General features: G+C 41.5%; 1 protein-coding gene across 17 annotated transcripts in view; it reads left to right on the top strand.

Annotated features, from left to right (window-relative positions):
- The window catches only part of CTCF (CCCTC-binding factor), a 33,251-nt gene extending 12,510 nt beyond the window's left edge, over positions 1-20,741 (top strand). For 12 of the 17 annotated variants that reach the window (XM_082062413.1, XM_082062414.1, XM_082062421.1 and 9 more), the window contains 10 exons: positions 8,846-9,626; positions 10,280-10,450; positions 11,307-11,440; positions 12,916-13,036; positions 13,858-14,007; positions 15,250-15,410; positions 15,824-16,006; positions 16,407-16,542; positions 17,980-18,150; positions 19,147-20,741. In XM_082062413.1, the coding sequence (XP_081918539.1) occupies positions 8,858-9,626; positions 10,280-10,450; positions 11,307-11,440; positions 12,916-13,036; positions 13,858-14,007; positions 15,250-15,410; positions 15,824-16,006; positions 16,407-16,542; positions 17,980-18,150; positions 19,147-19,328 (2,178 nt within the window). In that variant the 5' untranslated portion in view covers positions 8,846-8,857 and the 3' untranslated portion in view covers positions 19,329-20,741. Of the gene's footprint in view, positions 1-496; positions 510-5,230; positions 5,328-8,845; positions 9,627-10,279; positions 10,451-11,306; positions 11,441-12,915; positions 13,037-13,857; positions 14,008-15,249; positions 15,411-15,823; positions 16,007-16,406; positions 16,543-17,979; positions 18,151-19,146 lie in introns of those variants that run through there. The other 5 variants (XM_082062415.1, XM_082062424.1, XM_082062409.1 and 2 more) reach the window with 3 other exon arrangements.

Genomic DNA, 20,741 nt, shown 5'->3' with positions numbered 1-20,741 from the left:
ATGGGTGTTTTCAAAACTCTCCTGGAATTTCCTGTCCCTGCTGCAACAACAGTAAGCTACACCTCTACATTTGGTAGCCTGACATTAACTACTGCTGACTTTTAGTTTTCCTTATATGCAGAAGGGTGTAATTTGTGAGCTGAGTAATAGTTACTGCTTGGGCAGCTGTTGTTCATGGCGTAGGACCCATGTTACCATCCCAGGGATGAGCATTTCCTGCTCCTCTGATTTGAAGCCTGAATTCCCTTCTCCAGGCAAAATATCACTAATTAATGAGTACTCATGCAAAGATAAAAGGGTAGTTGCTCCCGAAGGTTTGTTCTTGGATACTTGTTCATCTAGATGAAGCCTTAGAAGAAAACAAAATCCAAATACTTGTACCTTATTATGAAGTCACCAGAATGCCAGGAAACTTGTTGCACTGGTCTCTTTTCAGGTGTGGTACTGTCTGGTGTTGCTGTTTTGGTACCATGCAGCTCTGCATGAGATGGCCAAAGAATCCTGATCTGGTCAGCCTGATTTTGAAGAAACAACTTTTTTTTGCTCTTAGCAGTTTGTTAATAGCCTAAATAAAAGCCTGAATTAATGTGGGAGGCGGGGGGTGGGGGGAATGTCCACAAATACTTGTTGATAAAACTATTAGCCTTTTCCAGTATCTACCTGCAATATTAGACTTTTTGTCATAATGGATTTTACAGGCTGTTTTTAGCAGAATTCGTTTTCTGTTGTTCGTTGTATTTCATTCAAGTATTCTAGTGGTCTTTTGTGAGCTCCTTCATCACTGTTCTATTACAAGGAACTGTAAAAAGGAGGGACTGATTAGTTTTATGACCCAGCATCAGGTGAAAATGAATTCCTCTGTGACTGCTACTTTCAAAGTGTGACTCTTTCTCTATCTTACACCTAATAAAATTGTGTGTTTGTCCTTCTGAAATGAGCTGTTGGGTTAGAAAAATAGAATACCTTTCTTAATATATTTAAAATGGAAACATTAAAAACCAGGTTGATACAGAAATGTTTAATTTGCATTTTCTCGCTTTCACTAGAGAATTCTCTGGGTCACTATAGAACTAATGTCATCTAGTGAGACTGCACTAGCAGTTGTTGGAAGAAATAGGGAAAATATAAATCTAAAATTAAAGGAATGTTAGGAATGGAAGGATAAATTAAGGAAGAATGGAACAAAGTTTAAGAACAACAAAATTTACTAAAATTGACCCTAGTACCTTCTCAATAGAACTTTAATTCTCCAAATCTAAAGGGAAAACAAGGAGAAAATTCTTACTTCCAGAAATAAAGCTGCAAGGCTTCCACCAGACTGCTTTGTTCATTAAGGCTTACCACGTCAAGCTAAAAGTCAGTTCTAGCCCAAGTGACCTGAATGTGTTCGGGATTTTTTGTCAGTAACTGCAGTGGTCTCTATTATTATTGTCGTTGTTTCTCTTCACAATGCAAGTTTCAAGCAGTTGATGTTATTGCGTTATGCTTTCCCCTCCATTGTAGGCTGCAGCTTATTATGGCAGAATTAGCTTTATTAGTGCTGGGGAATGATGATTCTGGGGCCTTTTGCTGCTGTCAGGTGCAAGGATTAAGAGGGAGCTTGTTCTCCAAACAGCTGAGGAAAGATACAGAATTAAGTTTCCTTCTGTCTTGCTGGGAGACCCTGTATATATCTGCTCCCTTTTCATGTCTTACACATGTCTTCCCTTGGGTTCTTGATCCAAAGTAACTGGTTAATTTTATCCTGAGTAATTGCAGAAAATCACAGGTGTGCTACTCGCAGACTGAAAAATAGGGTTCAGTGCTGACTGAAGGCTCTTATTGCTTTGAATTATTTCATGGGACGTGATGAATGTTTGAAAGAGCTCTGCTATGATCCCTGGGCAGCAGCAGCATCCAGGAAGATTACTTTTGTAGGTTACAGAAAGAAAGGGGGGGAAAAAATAGAAGGGGAGGGGTGGGAAAGGCTGGAGGTAGTTGTAGAAGTGTCACAGGATGCGTTTTGATTCTAATTCTACGCCATGTTAGCTGTGGGTAATCAATGTCAGGGACATGGCTTGGCTGTGCTCTTGGGAGTTCAGAATGGTGAAAGGTAAAGATTACTTTTGATAACATCTGGCTGAAAGTGTGCTACCTTCACATAAGTGTATGTAAAAGGTAACTGGCTCACAATTAACCACGAATTTAATAAAGTAGTACTGTGTGTTTGATCACAGTTAAATGCTGCTGACCTTGAATAGGAAGGTGCCCACAAACTGGCCGTGACCCAGAAGGTTGCAGGATGCTTGAGAGGAAGCATTGTCACTGGTAGATGGCACAAAGTGGAGGGACACAGCTCAGTGTAGCCACCCAGCTTCTGGGACACAAGGGTCTTGATGCTGGGCTTTGCTCAGAGTTCTAAGTTGGCACTGCTGCTTCAGGTGCCCTGGCACTCTTAACCTGCTCCTTTCTGACTGTCTGCCCAAGCATTCGTGTGGAGTATTGGATTGGGAACTGAACATCTTCTAACATAATGAACTGTTTTTCCCTGCATTAGTTTTCAGCTGGAATTAGCTTGTGATTGAGTTCATTATGGTGACCAAATTATTCTGTCTATGCAAAGGAAGGCAAGAGGTGAGAGCAGCTCTTTTGGCAGCGGCGCTGTGTTTTCCTGTCTTATAGGGATTATGAAACCATTAGGCAAGTTAATAATCTGGTCTTCTGTCTGGTTAATGGGGAGAAAGGTGGGTTCCTCTAGATGGTAATTTAGTGTAGCGATCCACTTCAAAGCTTTGAATCACTGTCTGGAAGGTTGTGCTCTTCTCCCTGCCCTATTTAGGGAGGCCAGCCTTCCAGCCCAGACACCTCTGTTAGGTAAGCGCCAACAGGACTTCAAACGCTGCCAGTGCTGACTGGCTGCGCTCGATCCCTTTGCAGGGTCAGTACTTAAGGAAGCCATCCTTCTACAAACAACTACATGTTTACAATTGCAGCTGTCATTCCTGTAGCTTTTTTACAGATTTCTTAAGGCTTTTTCACCTTGTCAAATTCTGCTTGTGGGTGCCTGACCCTACAGAGAACTCTCCAAGCTCTTCTTCCTACCGCCATTCCAATTGTGTCAGGATTTTTTGCTTCTACTACCACACTGTGTGGAGAACAAGAATTGGCCTGCTTTGAGAAGAGGTTGCACGTACACCTAGTTCATGTCTGCAGTTTCTTGCCTGTCTAGGGGTACTACTGATATACTCAGGAGACTGGGAGCAATTGTAGTGAATAGTGAATAAGAGCAGTGCAGTGCTAGGAAAGACTGTGTTCAATGCTTTGTGTTTAACACATGTCTATTTGTCTTAAAAAAAGTTACATTAATGCCATGTTCATCTTGTACCAGGGAATCCCTGCTGCAGGAAATGCAAAGGCCTGTTAAGCTGCATTGTCTTTGACTGAGCCTAGTGGGAGGCTTTTCAGAAGAAAGATACGGCTGTTTCAGGATGGGGAAGAACGGCCAAGTGCTCCTGCAATTACCTCCCCTCTGCTAATGTCCTGAAAAACAGAGACACACTTATTGACTGCAAGCAGGAAAAAAAAATAATTAAAAAAAAAAAAAATGCTTGTTTGTCATTGGATGGAGCTTAAAAAAAAAAATCTTTCTCTTGCTTTAGGCAGAAATACTGCATAACTAGATTCTTAGGTGAGGTTTTTGCTTATTCCTTGTTCCAGCTTGCAAATGTTTACAGGATATGCAGAAGAAACATATGTCTCTCATGTTAACATCATCCTTTATTTCCCCTCCTGTATCATTTTTAATAAGTGGCTAATCAGTAAGTGTCAAAGCCAATTTTGGAGTGGGATGTGTACGTGGATTGACTTGAGTTCAAAGTCTGAATGTGGTGCATGGGGTTTTTTTGCTTGTAGTGGGGTAGCTGCTGATATTTTCATTATTTTATGAAAACCAAAGATTTATTGACAGCACATGGCTTCATTGTTTCTATTGATTTTTTTTTTTTTTTTTTCTTCAAGTGAACTGTATAATGTAGCACTAAGTCTGCTTTTCAATTGCTTTGAATGCCCCACAGTTTTTAAGAGACTGTATCTTGTTTGGCAAAAAATAAATATTTTGCTGTTATTTGGTCCGTGAAACTGTGTGAGTTTGATCACAGTTAAATGCTGCTGACCTTGAATAGGAAGGTGCCCACAAACTGGCCGTGACCCAGAAGGTTGCAGGATGCTTGAGAGGAAGCATTGTCACTGGTAGATGGCACAAAGTGGAGGGCCACAGCTCAGTGTAGCCACCCAGCTTCTGGGTGGGATGCAGTTCCAGGTTGTGGTGTGCGGGTTTTTTTTTTGGTGTGTGTTTGGTCTTTTGGTGTTTTTTGTTTTGTTGGTGGTGGTGGTTTGTTTTTTAAAGGTTGGCTGAGAGGCAGGTAAATGCCTTTTTGTGACAGCAGCTTTATTATAAATAGCCTGGCTAGAAAAACATGCAGTAGCACTAGCTGTCCTAATACATGAACATCTGTCTCTGAGTTTGTACTGTCTGCATTGACATCTAGAGTAAGTTGTCATTAATGCTTCTACAATTAAAATTTTGCAGGATTGCATTAATTGAATGCTCTGTGTCTCAGTCTTTTTGTGTTGGTGTGGTGACTTTTATCAGCCTTGCTGTACTGCAAGCAGTGTTACATCATGTTCCTGTCTATTAAGAGTTTATACCTTCAAGACAAATGCTTTGCTGGTTAGGTGTGAGGCTTTTGGAAGGGACCTGGAATGGCAAAATGCTGTGTTGCAGTTTGGCTGAGACCTCGTGTGCTGCAGTCGGTAGGGCTAGTTGGCTTTAAATTACTTTCTCTCAAGCAACCTTTTGATTCCTGTTACTGGAATAAGATGTTAGTTGTATCGTGTGCATACCCCATCTTATTTCTACTTGTTTCAGTTTTTTAGGTGAGCTGCTCATCAGCTATTTGAGAAAGCTTAGGTTTGTTGTTTGGACGTCACAACTCATTACCTGGCTAATTGGGTTGTGACAGTGCATTGAGCTGTTCGGTGATGCAGGGTGTCTCATTTGAGTTGGTAGAGCCCGTTGAGCGAGCATGTGTGTAAAGATGAGCTATTAAATTGGAGTTGTGGTGTTGAGTGCAGATGTTCTTTGCGCCTTCCTTGGTCACTCTCCTTTTTGAAGATCTTATCTTTCAGGTTTTTTCAGTCTTGATTTACTAAATCATCTTCTGTTAACCTCCTCCTTTGTTTTCCTTTTTAGATTCAGTCATTGTGGAACTAAGCTATTGGTATAAGGTACAGTAACTGGTAGGAAGAGAGCTGAAGATAAAAGCCAGAAATAAAAGGTTGGGAGAATGGTAAGACAAAATACGTTTAGCAGTTTTTATTCCTAGTGTTCTGCTGTAATGCTCTTAGTTGTAGCAAACGACACGTGTTCTCTGAAATATCAGAAATGTTTTCTCAGAACTTGCCTGGGTAATTTTTAGGAGTCTAAATGGGTAAAAAAGGTTGAGGAAGATCTGCTTCTATTAAAATCAGTGGAAATGGAAAATCCTCAGCAAGATGCAGGATCACATCCAGTGAGTTGGTAGTATCTTCTGGTGACCCCTCATAAATATAAAACTTTCCTCTAAAACCCTCTTTGTGAAAAAGGAGGATTACATTTAAAAAAAAATAGAGAAAGGAAAAAAGCTGCAAATTCTTTAAGACAGAATGATTGAGAAGTGAAATGGACAGGCAGCACAAAGCTCACCACAGCAGAGATGGAGAGTCTCTCCAGAGAGCTGGTTTAATAGGTGGGAGCCTGTACATTTTGCTTCCTTTTCTCTTTCAAGTTTAGAGACCATCCCTTGTTGCCCCAGTTGTAGAAGTATTTTTGTTCGAAAATCCACACTTCAGAAGAAATCTTGGTAGCATGATGAGATTTTTGAGCTGGCTTAGACATCTCTCGGGACTCCTGTATATTTCTTTATCTTTATGGTACATTATTAATATAACCTGTAGTGGTTTGTAGTTTTCTTCAAAATACTGTAACACTTCCCACGCTGGCAAGAGCCTGGTTTAAAAACAATAGTTTTCAAATTTATTTACTGATAAGAACAGGCTGTAGTGCGTAGCATGGAATAGGCAGGAGAAAATGTTCATCCGTGTGCTGAATTTTGAAGCGTGGGAGGTCTGAGTCAGGATGAACTGGAGGGCAGGGCGGGAGAACATCCCTCTGTGCTGCTGCAGAGCGTCTCGCTCACCGCTGGAGGACAGCTGTGCTTTTCTGGCCGTTGCTTTGGGGTCTGGCTTTCTCAGGTTACTCTAGGGTAAGAGAAAAGCATCTCTAAGATAGGAGAAGGAGCTGGAAGAAGTGTCTTAGTTTCTTGACTGGGTGGTTTTAAGAATCCTTGTAAAACTCCACACATGTTATGCCCTTCATTGTGAGCATCCTTTGAACAAAGTCTTGCCTGCCAGTGGTTATTTGGTCTCAGGGTAAGCCTGTGGTCCTCAACTGGCAAAACTTCTTGACCACGTGAACCATCTCCCAGAGCCTTCGTGTACGTGAGTGACCTGTTCCTTGGTGGACACAGGATTGTTCTGGGCTGTGACTCTGAGATGGTGCCTTCCTACCACTCTGGAGGACCTGCTTCTGCAGGATCCTGGAGGACACTGGCAAATCTTGGCTGTTTGGTTTGCTTTCAGGTGACTTAGGCAGGCTTGTTACCAACTTTGGTATTGGCATTTAATGTGAACGTCCTTTCTGAGAGTCCCTCCTCTGCTCAGAGCTGCCTGTGTTTGTATTGAGGTTGCTCACCTCTTCTGGTCCTCTACAAGGGACCAAAATGGAACTGCATTAGCTCTGCGGATGGACTCTTGCCATTTTTTCCCTCCATCTTAAATCTTTTGTTACCGATTTCCACACCCCCCCCCCATTTTGTTTAGCTCTTTCCTTCCTTCCTGTTCTTGTTCAGAGACTTTTGGTCACCTGAAAGTGCTTTTCCTTCTCTTTCTCTCTGCACATACTTGAGATAATTGAAAAACAGTTTGCTCCGATTGTTTCACAGTTGCTGTAGGCCAAAGACCAGCGCTCCGTTCTGATCGCCTGCTGGCTAGTGTTAAGTACTTACATCATCTTGTGTACTTCAGCTGTTTGTCCATATGGATTTGCTCTGACTTGAAAAGCTGACGGGTGGTAAAGGAAAGGAAAGGCCGGATCCCTGTAGGGAGTGCACATGAAGCCATATGTCAGTATTTCTGGTTATCTGGTGCCACCTGGAGACTGCTGCTGCCCACAACATCATGAATATCAGGACTGCATATTAATAGATGTCTGAGGTCTGAGCAGGCTGAAGAACAATATGAGCTGTATTGTTCTCACAACAGAAGTGCAGGGTGCTAGAAAAGGTGGTAAAAGCAAGGACTTGTATGTGTCTTATGATTCTTAAAGCTAATGAAGACTGACAGCTGTTTCATGCTTATGTATCTCAAAAATGAGTACACAAGATAAATGTAGGTATTTGAAAGTAGTGTGATGTGAGATTCAAGTGTTGAGCTGAGACAGGTTAAATAGGTTCTGTCAGCTGGTTTGAGAGACCAGTCAATCTACAAGAGAGACCAATTGAAAGACCAGTCAATTCACAAGTCTCTTATCAAATCTGGAATGGGAAGCTGAACTTAATCACAAGCTTTGTTAGGAAACAGTCATTTTTGTTACTTATTTCAGCAGTAAAATTGACCTTGGTAATTTCAACACTTAAGCAATGGGTATAATGCTTCTGTTTGTAATGTGTAAACCACCTGAAACAAAAGTAGACTTGCAAAATACTCCTTTACTATGATATTTATTATTTTCATCTGGGGAAAAGGATGTAGCTGCAAAATGACTTTCTTTTAGCTATTATTACTCTTGAAACAGCCTTGTTGCAGAATCAGAATACAGGAATTTCATATTATATCCGGAGTGTAGAGAAAAATGCTGGATCGTCTGAGGGGGAAGAAAAACTCAATTGGATGCATTTACAGACTTACAGTTAAGGCCCACCTAAATGCTGAGCTTCAGTATTATTATTTATGACTGTGTGGACAGATTTAACCGAGGTTCCATCAGAAATTATTCGGGTCCGCCAGGTCTGAGTCCACATCATTTAAATGGAAGCAAAATTTTACTTGACTCTGGTCTGCCTGCTGTGGCGCGTTTGGCCCGAGGAGGGCACCATGCATCGTCTGAAGTAGGAGCAGGAATTGAACTCCATGATGCTCACGAAAAATACACTTGACTAACTTGATTATGTCCTTTTTTGTTGTTCAGAGAAATTTAAACATCCAGGAAATAGTAGCTTCTTTGACATGAAACAAGCGAGGCTGAAGTTCTTGTGCTCAATTCTTAGTGCTTTTTCTTCCTGGAAAGGTTGTGCAGTTCTTAAATGTAATACTTTCTTGAAAGCTGAGTTTTTACTTTTAATGGTATGTCATTTTTGTACCTTTAAAATGTATAGCCAGAGATTGCCTCCAATATTGCTAAGCTATGTGAAGTGACTGAATGATCTCAATAAGGAATAATACCGCTCTACATCTTGCCTGTGGGATTTGTGGTCTTTGAGAAATGGGAACATGCGTATCACTTTATATCTCTCCTCCTTGCTTTCCTTCCTTTCCAAGAAACCTGTACAGTTGTCTGACTTCAGGCAGCATTCTGTGATTGCCTTGGTTTACACTGGTAACAGGTTAGGGGAGACCTAGAGTTCTCAAATCTGATTTCTCAATATGATCACAGTATGTTGCTGCTGTTGAGCTGGTTGGTTTCGCTTGGGCCACTTGTCCCTCTCTGGGGGTTGTGCAGTTGTTAAAATGCACTGGATGGTGTGCAGCATTAATTCTCTTTTCTTTACAGCAGGAAGCTGAAATGGAAGGTGAGGCAGTTGAAGCAATTGTGGAGGAATCAGAAACATTTATAAAGGGGAAAGAGAGAAAAACCTATCAAAGACGCCGTGAAGGTGGGCAGGAGGATGATGCTTGTCATATAGCACCAAACCAAGCAGATGGAGGGGAAGTAGTGCAGGATGTCAACAGTGGTGTGCAGATGGTGATGATGGAACAACTGGATCCAGCTATTCTCCAAATGAAGACTGAAGTAATAGAAGGTGCAGTGCCTCAAGAAACAGAGGCCACAGTGGATGATACACAGATCATAACACTTCAGGTTGTTAATATGGAAGAGCAGCCTATAAACCTTGGTGAGCTTCAACTGGTCCAAGTACCTGTACCAGTGACTGTACCTGTTGCTACCACATCTGTGGAAGAACTTCAGGGAGCTTATGAAAACGAGGTTTCCAAAGAGGAAGAACCCATGATCTGTCACACCCTCCCTCTACCGGAAGGCTTCCAGGTTGTGAAAGTGGGTGCAAATGGTGAGGTGGAGACACTGGAACAAGCTGAACTTCAGCCACAGGAAGATCCCAATTGGCAAAAAGATCCAGACTATCAGCCACCAGCCAAAAAAACAAAGAAAAACAAAAAGAGTAAACTTCGCTACACCGAGGAAGGCAAAGATGTGGATGTCTCTGTGTATGACTTTGAAGAGGAGCAGCAGGAGGGTTTATTGTCTGAGGTCAATGCAGAAAAGGTGGTGGGCAATATGAAACCACCAAAACCAACAAAAATCAAAAAGAAAGGTAAGCTCCCCATCTGCAAGTGAGTATTGCAAATGTATTTGTTATGATGGGACCTTGCAGTATGATTGAAGTGACTGAGTAGATGCAAGTGGGAGTAAAGCAGACATGCTTAATGTGACTTACTCTTTAAGAGTGCTCAGCTTTATTGTTTCTTGGGCAAACCTCTCATCTTCACCTAGGCTACAAAGGAGCTCATTTTCCTTGAGTGTGATGCTGTGGCATTAGTATTCCCATAGAACTACAATTGAAAAGGTTCTTCTCTTTGCTGTAATACATAAGAGTTTGTACATGTGGTTTACATGAGGAGCCAACATATAATTAGTTCTGTAGGTTTTTTTCTTACCAATTTCTGGGTAGGGTAGATGGTGCAAAATACAGCAATAGGTATGTTTGATTTTTCTAAAAGTGTAAATTGAGGAACCCTTTTTAGAGTGCAGAAGGAACATTGAGTGCTGGCACACTAATGAAAACTGAAGCCAAGCCAGCCATAGGCAACAACTGTTCCGAAGGATATGCAGTTGCATTTCATGGTACATGATGGCTCCTTGTAGTATTTACACCTTCAAGAATCTTCCCTATTGCCAGCTAATCTCTTAGGTTATGCAATTGACCACAGTACTGTCAAGAGTAAAGATTATTTCCTTCATGGCTAGGTGTAAAGAAGACATTCCAGTGTGAACTGTGCAGTTACACTTGTCCGCGTCGTTCCAACTTGGACCGCCACATGAAAAGCCACACTGACGAAAGACCACATAAGTGCCACCTCTGTGGCAGGGCCTTCCGGACAGTCACATTGCTGAGGAACCATCTCAACACTCACACAGGTACTCTTGCTTGTGCATGCACTGTTTTTGTAGGATATGTTCTGTCTTTAGAATAGATAGAAAACCAGGGTGGGTCTGTCTTGAACCTGTCCAGTTCTACTTACCAAACAAGCTAAAAAGGCAGAAACTTTGCAGTGCTGCTGCTCATTTCTCATTTGAACACAGTTTTCTTCATGGGCAGGTCAGGTGCACATCTTGTCATATATGTAGGTATATGAAATTACCTGATGCTATATAAAATGTTCCACTTGTCTTGAATATTAGTAGTTGTGTTCTAAGGTTTGTGGTTTTGGTGGTGCTCATGGAAAAATAACATGAGAACAAGGCTGGAGCTAAACGTAAAGGAGTTGAAAAACAGAAAGAAAAAAAAATCAAAACTCTAACCTCAAGGACTAGGTTATAAACCAGACCAATAAAACTTCTAGCTAGGAAATGTAGCACGTTTCTGTTGCTCCCTACTTAAATTTCTAGTGTAAAACTGAAGGTAACTGAACTGTAATTAACTGTAAGCTTGTTGTGACCTTTCTACTGGAAAAAAGTGTCCTTCATATTCCTTGTTTTCTCTGCATATTTATGTCTAACTGGGTGGTTTGAAAATTGTAAATAAGTGATACAAAAATAAGGTAGTCTGTTTCCTCATTGAAAGTATATTAATTATCTGAGATATTCAGTCCCTTATTTATACAGAAGTTGTGATTCTTATGTATTATTTGCTGTTCTAATCTTTCAGAACACAAAAGCAATGTTGCTAATTCACTTTAAAACAGACAAACAAAAAGCAAACCAATGACAAAAAAAAACCCATCCCTGTCACACATTTTATTTTGTCGCTTCCTGTTTTGCTGCAAACAATCAGGTACTCGCCCTCACAAGTGCCCAGACTGTGACATGGCCTTTGTGACCAGTGGAGAGTTGGTTCGGCATCGCCGCTACAAACACACCCATGAGAAACCATTCAAATGTTCGATGTGTGATTATGCCAGTGTGGAGGTATGTTGGTTAATTCTTGCAGTGCTGAATGCTTCCTTGTATACTTCAAAGCCTGTTCAGTATCTGTTAGAAACTCTGTTCTTAGGTATTTCCTCTTTGGCTGCTTGTTTAAAAGGCTCTGAGAAAAAAAAAAAAAAAAAGTTATAAATCAGTTCTGCTCTTGGAAGCAAATGGTGGGGTTTCCTCAGTTAATGAGAAAACAGTTTGAGCGCATTTATGCACAGAAATCCTAGGAGATCTCTGTTTCCTCTTTGGAGACAATAGTTGTCATAGTTTCTTAAATTATCTGGCCTGTAGGATGGTTGCAGGAGCTGTAGCCTGCTCCGTGTTGAAGGAGGCAGCCGTCTCCTGCTGCAGTGGGCTGTACTTTCAGACTAGAGCTACCCTCCCATTGTAGAAATGTGCATTCTACACATTGTCTGTTTATATAATTAAGGTGAATGTAGCCAAAACTAATGAATCTTTGCCTCAATATTGGTGAAAAGCAGCTCTGCTAGTATTGGGCAATTGTCTAATTTGCTCAAGCAAATTAAGCTTCCTTGAAGGCTCTGCCCTCTGCAGTATTGTTACTTAAGCTACAGGACAGCTTTTATATTGTGATAGGAAATTCGAGCAAGATGATGAACACCAGAATTTTAAAGAAATGAGATGTCTGCAGTGGAAGAAGGCTACAGTGGGAGCGCCTGAGCAGGGACTTGGGGCTTTTTTCCTCCCTGCACTTTGGCTGCAGCGCTGTAATTCCAGGCCCTGTGGTTCGAGTGATGAATAAATTGTGTTGCAGTGGTTTGCATAGGACAAATTAGGAAAGAATAATCAAGTTGGTCCTTATGTGAGGTCGTGCTGTGTTTTCTAGTTGGTGACTAAGCAGCTTGGTCAGGCTAGAGTAGAAGATGCCTTAACACTTGTGTTTGTTTGTGCTGACCTTTGAGCTGGGTTTGTACCTTAAAATAAAAGCAGAAAAGGAAAGGAATTAAGTCATCCTTTTGATTGTAGGACTATATTTTTATTCTTCTTAGGAAGAATTTGCTTTATCTTCTCCCTCTCAAAGTAACTGGAGAGAACCTAAGAAAGCACCCTGTGGAGAAAAATATACTATACGGTGGTCACTAACCCCCTGCAGTGTTCCTTGGATGTGTGCTTTCCCAGAATGCTTCCTTGCGTCTCTCCAGGGTGCTTTCAAATTTTAGTGTGTCTTCAGATGCTGAGGTGGTCAGTAACAGTAAGGTGAGCAAAAGACTAAATCAGGCTGCACTGAGTGTGGGAACAAGAATCAAGCAAGACTGGGAATGGGGTTGGGAGGTGAAGTAGAGTGGGCAGGAGCAAGTGGCTGTGGGCAGTGTGAGAGCAGCATTGAAACGTGCTTGTTTGTTTTAGTGGCAAGATTAAAAATGCCTTAAACTCTTGACTGATTTCTTGTGCTTTTGGCAGTCTGACCTGTTACCTGTGCTAACTTCAGTCTTGCTCTTGAATTGCAGGTTAGCAAATTGAAACGCCACATTCGTTCTCACACTGGAGAGCGCCCGTTCCAGTGCAGCTTGTGCAGCTATGCCAGCAGGGATACCTACAAACTGAAGAGGCACATGAGGACTCACTCTGGTATTGATGCTAGGTTTTTTTTATGTGGTGTTTGTGTTTTCATGTCAGAGTGCTGAGGCTGTGTACGATGTGTGCTAACACTTGAACAGCAAAGAAAATATTATTTTTGTAGCTTAATATAAAACCTCTATAAAGTCTATTGCTGAATAGAATGCACCATGATTTGACAGTGCTCAAACTCATAACCTGATAGTAATTACCGCACTGAGAAATGAGCTTGGAGGATTCTTATTTCCATTTTGACTGTGAGGTGATAAAATACAGACACATCCAGTACAAACAGAAGAAACTTCTGTTATCTGCGTTCCACTTCCAGTTTAAGGTTATAGCTGTTTACAGTTTTCTTGTGTGAGGGCAGTTGCAAAAGCACCTCACACATGTTTGTTTGTAAAGATCCTGAATTTTTTCTTCAATAGAATAGGGATGTTTCTCACCCAGAACATTACTGGAGTGTCCAATTAATCATATTGCTAAAAATGAAGGGAAAAAAATGCCCTTGCATGTATACATGAGCATTCAGAACCCTGTCCCCCCAAAAATATGGTGCTACTTCCTGTCTTTCAGCAGCCTGTGTGTAGGTCTTCCATGCATTTCTCAGAGTAAAGATAATTTAACGTGAGGCTCTTTGTAGAAAGATGCATACTGGAGCTAAAACTTCTAGAGAAAGAGACATTACTAAGGTCTTTGTAGAGTTGCTATTTCTATGAACTATAGTTGTCTGTTGCAAGTTTCTGGGAGGTTGTTTGGTTTGGGGTTTCGTGATGAGATTTCTTTTTAATAAAAGTACTTGTGCTATTCTTTTTTTCCTTCTGCTACTGAAGGAGAGAAGCCATATGAATGTTACATCTGCCATGCTCGCTTCACTCAGAGTGGTACCATGAAGATGCACATTTTGCAGAAGCACACGGAGAACGTGGCCAAATTTCACTGTCCTCACTGTGATACCGTTATAGCAAGAAAGAGTGACTTGGGTATGTGGCTGGTAATACACATTTTTAACTTACAACAGCTGCTGCAAACTGTAAGAATTTTCCGTTTCTTCTCATTATGTGAAAATGTAGTATGTTTTCCAAGCACATGAGACAAGCTACTGTTTTCAGGCCTATAGATGCAAGGCATTTCTTGAACTTGGACTGAGATTACAACTGTGAATGGGTTGCAGTCAGACAAACCAAAAGATCATTTGGTGTGACCTCTTGCACATTGGAGGCCATTAAGTTTCATGCTGAGATATTTTCATCAAGCTAAAAGGTTTGAATTAGAAGAAATAGTTTAATTTTCCAGGATGTGGAGCTGCGTGGCACAGACAGGGTAGGGTCACAAAAGCCTTGAGTACTTGCAGCAGGAGAGTCTTGATCTAGTGAGCAGTACCCAGCAGACAAGCTCTCTTTAATGTTCCATGAGAAGGTGAAAAATAATATTAGGCCCAGAGCAGCTGAGGAGAAGGAAGAAGCCACGATTTGGCAGAACTTTCTGTCTACAAACAGTATATCACCCAAGTAATGGGAAGGCAGGCTCCCTTCCAATAAAGACACATGTAAAGTGCTACAGAGAGAGGCAGTTTGAGGGGATGGCAGTCAGCTGATGTCAGGAGAAAATGAGCTGATTTACAACAGAGGAAAGCTGATGTTAGAAGAAAATTTCTTCATAGCTAATAATGCTTAGTCTACCCTGAGCTACCTCATGCAGCTGTGGTATGCCCTTAGTTGGAGGATTTTAAAGATGTGACTAAAATCTCTGTCAGGTATTATCTGCTTGGTATCCCTGTTGCCTTTTAGCACTGTCGCTCTGACTTCTAATCCTGCAGAAATTCCTGTTTTCCCCAGTGTATTACCTGGCTTCTGGCTGTATGCAGGCAATTCAGAGTAGTCTTAAACATAATGGTCCACAAGGTGCTTTAGTCTGACAACATACGTTATCAAATGCAAGTGTGCTGTATTGGCACAGATTGCAACTAATAACTGAATCTGGAATCCCATGGAAAAAACTTAATGGAGTTTTTTGGCAAGACTTTTCTGTCTATAAATTGTTCTGGTTGCTTTTATTATAATTACGAGTCTCTTAGGTTTTTAGTTGAATCCAAAATTAACTATTTCACTTTTCTGGATCAAGCTCAAGAGTATGTGGAGGGAAGATCGCTCAGGGGACTGTAGGCTAGTCTTTTGTGCTTGGAAAGCTGTGCTCATTAAAGCCTCTGATCCTTTTCCTCCTAGGTGTCCATTTGCGAAAGCAGCATTCCTACATCGAACAGGGCAAGAAGTGTCGCTATTGTGACGCTGTGTTTCATGAGCGGTATGCCCTCATACAGCATCAAAAGTCTCACAAGAATGAGAAGCGCTTCAAGTGTGACCAGTGCGATTATGCATGCAGACAGGTAAGCTGGTGAGACTGGCACCCTTCATGAGCATTAGAACAGGAGCTAAAAATATGAGGTGGAAATCTTAGCTGTTAAGTTTGACCAGCTGTCAAGATCAGATTAGCTCTGTAAATCTTTTGAAGGGTGTGAAGGAAAGTTCAGTAGCCTTTGCTTCTTGGTGTAGTGCTTCCCTGTATCTTGTAAGTCACAACCTTGATGTACCTGTGGGCAAAGGGATAAGAGCCCATATAGGAAGGAAATGGCTAGGACTGGATAATGCCATCAATCGATGTTCTTGAATTCCTGCGGAATCACCCTTCCCTTGCCACTAACGATAAAGTTTTGGCTTCCTTTTAGCTGAAAATCTGCTCTTCTGTATCCATATGTCTGAGTTCTCAAGTTGCTTTTCCTGTCTTGGTTGTCTGTGTCAGGAGCGGCACATGGTCATGCACAAAAGGACCCATACTGGAGAAAAGCCTTATGCCTGTAGCCATTGTGATAAAACCTTCCGTCAGAAACAACTCCTCGATATGCACTTCAAACGATACCACGATCCCAACTTTGTCCCTGCTGCCTTTGTCTGTTCCAAGTGTGGCAAAACATTCACTCGCAGGGTAAGGCAATACTCTGTTTCGAATTGCATGGTTTTGGTGTGGAATGAGGCTTTTAGCCGAGGGGAGCGTGTTTACCCAAAAGGAAAGATGGGTGAGGTACAGGGCACAAAACTGACCTGTTACATAGACCACTTCTTTCTGAGAGGAAAAAAGTGGGGAGGAGACCTGGTATAATTCAGAATTAGTACTAGCACATGTTAGCATTGCCATCATGAACAATGTGAAAATGCAACTATATGAATCAAAGTTAATGACATTTAAGCATTTCCCCTAAATAGTCTTCATTAAAGGAGACATAAGTTCCAGAAATGTGTTTGAAAATACAGAGCTAGAATATCTGAACTTAAATTCAATGCATGTTCTATTTTTTGTTGTGTTTTTTTTTAATTCCCTTGAGTAGAATACAATGGCCAGACATGCTGATAACTGCTCTGGCCTAGATGGTGGGGAAGGAGAGAATGGAGGAGAGACAAAGAAAGGCAAACGTGGCCGGAAGAGAAAGATGCGGTCTAAGAAAGAAGATTCCTCCGATAGTGGTAAGAAACAGTTCAGTACATTCTGAGACTTACAGGTCTGTGTTTCAGTGTATTTGCATGTGTGCTAGCATCAAGAAGAGGTCTTTGGAGAGGCTCTGACTGATGGACAACATGCCAGAAGATGGGTTAGGTGCAGTTTGTAACAGGGTGGTTACTGTCTGTAAGCTTCTCCAGAACAGGGAGATGACACAAGCTGTTGGGGCACATAGTGATGCTTTCACTGCGGTGTTATTTGTGAAGGAAAAACTCAGTCGTCCCTCCTGGGAGAGGGAAATCTTAGTCATGTCTTCAGCAGGAAAATCCAAGTAGAGTCACAAGACCAATCACTTCAAAGATGATTCTGCAAAAGGAGTGTTGCTGATTAGTCTCTTATCTGGAGTGCTTTTTGTAATTAGACAAGGGGTGTAGGTTGGGGGAACAGGGATCTCTCTGGCTAGAGAATGTGTATCTGAAACTCTTACATGTCAAGCGTGTTCTATAGGATGAGTATGGTCAAATGGCTTGTGCAAACCTTGATGGCAAAGACTCTATAAGAATAAACACTTAAACTCGTGCGCCATATTCAACTTGGGATTTTTGGGGTCTTGGACACAAGTCCCAGCATCTGGGAGCTGCTGCCCTGGTTTCCTGCATACTTAACAGAGAAGGACTCAGGTACTGCATTGCCCTTTCTTGAGGGCTGGGAGACTTGTTCTTGGCTCCCTCTTGGGTTCTTGTATTTCATAGAGATTGTGTAGTGGCTGCTACCACTATTTACATGTGACTGGCTCTTTTATTCTCTTGTGCCTCTATTTTACCACACTTACTCCTCTCCAAATCTCCTCAGCCCCTCCTGTAAATATCCTATGAGTAGTCCTGTGTGATCCCAAACTGCCTTTCCCCTGTGTCTCACCCCCAGCCAGCAATTCCCCCACGCGCCTTAGTCTGAAAGATGATCTGGAGAGCTGCTCATTGTGGCGGGTTTCACACCTGGGTGCTGGGGCTGATGGCTCTCCTGGGAGTGCCCCAAGCAAGATCTTTCCTCAGAGTCCTTGATTTGGGTTCCCACCTTCCATGGTGCACCCCTGTGCTCTTCTGGGTTGTGCAGGTGGGACTTTGATGGGCTGATGGCTCCTCTGATGGGGCTGGGAGTAGCCCAACAGTCTATTATTTGGTCCCTCTCCTGCCATTGTCTCTCTGAGCTCCTTTGTGGATGTGCAAGAGGTTTTATCATGTAACCTAATGTAATTATGTTTCCTTTTGCTTTCTGTTACCCCCCTAGTGTGGGGGTAACAGACTAACAGCCTGTGCTACCAGCTTCTCCACAAAGGCCTTGTTTGCCTCTTTCTTATGAGAGCTGACTCCTTTTGGATGAGGTTTTGATGGTGGTTCTCTGTAGATGGATGTGTTTTATTCTTGTTTAAACTGAAGACTTACCTGATAAACTGTTTCTTACAGAGGAAAATGCTGAACCAGATTTGGATGATAATGAAGATGAGGAGGAGACAGCAGTAGAAATTGAGGCTGAACCAGAAGTTGAGCAAGAGGAGGCTCCTGCACCACCTCCCAGTAAGAAAAGAAGAGGAAGACCACCAGGCAAAGCTGCCACCCAACCAAAACAATCCCAGTGTAAGTCATTAATTGAAGCTCATGTTACACTGCCTGCTTGAGCTGCTTTTTGCTTGGATTGGGCAGTTCTTGTGGGAGAACTGCTTCCCTCAAGTGAGCTTATTTAAAAAGTGGATAACTGTACTTTTTCTGCTTTGCTGAGACTCACTTTTTGCATGAAACTTGTTGCAAGGGTTTCCTGGTCACGAGGAAATGTAGGTAGCCACTTCAGACTGTGCTAAAAAGGAGAGTGTGTTATTTTTTTCTTTAGTATTATTCCATTTCATAAATGCGCAAACTGCTCACTTCTTTTTGCACAGTTCATGTACAGTTCATGGCAAAGCAGCTATTACTACAATCACCATGCTGTTCTTACCTGGGGAGACTTTTGTAGGTATTGCCACAAACAAATGTGCTGCAGCTCTGGAGGTCCAAACATAGCATCAGTGCATAGGTAGTTTTAACTCTACAGTTTTCTCTGTTAGACATCGGTAACTGCAAAGTCTTAAGTAAATAGATTCTAGGAACAAAGCAGGATGAGCAAATTTGTTTTTCCAAGGGGTAATAGCTTCCCAAGTGAGCTGCCTGTCTGCTCAGTGCTACAAGTGTAGCCTGTCTGCTTCCTAGAATTACAGCTTGTGGAAATGGTTTATGCTGAATTTGTCACTAGTGTCGCTGGATTCCTCTGAATTTGAAGTTTTGCCTTATAGCCATACATTTTGATTGATGACCAAAATGCATTGTTTGAATAATGTCTTAGTTCCAACATGCCTTTTGATACTGTTGTAGCATATAATCACACAGGGGCTAGGAAATAGATGCTTGGATGAACAAAGTGGGTTGGATTGCTTCTCACTACTGTGGGAATGTGAGTTGCGGATGGACCCACCTTCCCTTTCCATGGAAGAGTCTTCTAAGTATCTACCAAAAAGTTATCTGCAGAGCCATCAGGCCAGCTCTGGAACCACTAAAAAATTGGTCATTTTCCCCCCTCTCATTTGTTTTCTGCTCTTCTAGCTGCAGCAATCATTCAGGTTGAAGACCAGAACACTGGTGAAATTGAAAATATTATAGTTGAAGTAAAGAAAGAACCTGATGCAGAAACGGTAGAGGAAGAGGAGGAAGCTCAGCCTGCTGTAGTGGAAGCTCCCAACGGAGACCTCACTCCTGAGATGATTCTCAGCATGATGGACCGGTGATGGAGGAAGACCATGCTGGCTGACTGAACTGGCCTGGGCTGTGTTTAAGCGGCTCAAATCTATTTTTCCTTTTACCTTTTTTCTTGGCTTTGGGAAATGCATCATTTTAGACCATTTTACCAAACATACTGGGAAATAAAACTTCAAAATGATGTTAGAATGTGATTTAACTAGAACTTGCTGTTTTATGTTAGCATTACAGGATCATGGAACATTAGGAAATATTTTGGAGTCCTTGAGGGTTTCCTGTGAGATGCTTGATTTAGTTTTACTCTGAACTGCATTGTAAAGCTGGTCCAAGGGCCGTGTTTACATGCACCAAGTTTTAATATACACAAGTGGAAGCCTTGCCTAGAGTATGTGGTAAAGCACTCTGGACTTGCCCTTCCAGTTCCCAGAGTCCTCGAGCCTCCTTCTCTCAGTAGTGTTTTTAACTGTAAATGCAGACTTGGGAGGGTTCTAGACTTTTAAATTTTTTTTTTAAATTTTATTTTATTTTTGCTTTTCCCCACTGACTAGCTCCAGTTCCCCAAGTCGGCTGCACACGGTAGTTTTGGCATGCTCCAACTGGTTTCTGTCCTTAATATGCTTTGCTTTCTGCAAAGCATTTCTGTAATGGTCAAGCTTGTAAATAACTATTTTTTTTTTTTTTTTACATTTTAATCTTTTTCCATTAATTAAGAGGTATGCAAAAATGCGGTTTAAATAAACCCCGGTATTTTAATTCCTTTCAAACTAAGTGACAAGAGAATTGATGGAGTGTACATGTTGGAAAAGCTGTTGATAACCAATCACGTAGAGAAGAGACATACCCAGACTATTGCTTGCAGAACAAGAGAAACCCACATGTGAAATCTGGTTTTGAAGCACACAGAACTGGCATTTGAAACATGTATAAGTAACCTTCTTTTTTTGAGTTGTAATTTCACGACTACATTTTCTTTGCTCTATCTCGTAGTTGTATTTTGTGTTTATGAATCCTATGTTAAGGCAGAAGTGGTGACGTACAAGTGGGTCACTGCAGCCCTCAAAACCTGGGCCAGGAAATTTTAATAGGTCAGTAATTATACAATTTTGGATCTCTGATAAAGACAAAAAAGGAATAATGTGAAATACAAATGATGCCTGTATATGAACTGTCACATGTTAAAATATGTAAGCTTTTTATAGAGCCTCAGTCTTGCTGATTTCAAACAAATTTTTCTTCTATGTATCGCTTTTAAGAGAGCTATCAGTTTAGCTATCAGACTCTAGGTTGATGCATTTTTGTACTTAGCTGTACTGTGTGATATTTTTCATTATTTTAGGAAGCCAACATGGGAAAAAAATACTGTTATAAAATATGTAATGGGGTTTGAAAGCTGGGAAGGAGAATATACTGCTGTACAGCTAATAAATAATAATGGATTAATA

The sequence above is a fragment of the Streptopelia decaocto genome (assembly GCF_964273445.1).
Source record: "Streptopelia decaocto genome assembly, chromosome: 11".
NCBI lineage: Eukaryota > Metazoa > Chordata > Aves > Columbiformes > Columbidae > Streptopelia > Streptopelia decaocto.
The sequence above is the reverse complement of the archived record's forward strand: the minus strand, read 5'-3'. Positions and strand labels throughout refer to the sequence as shown.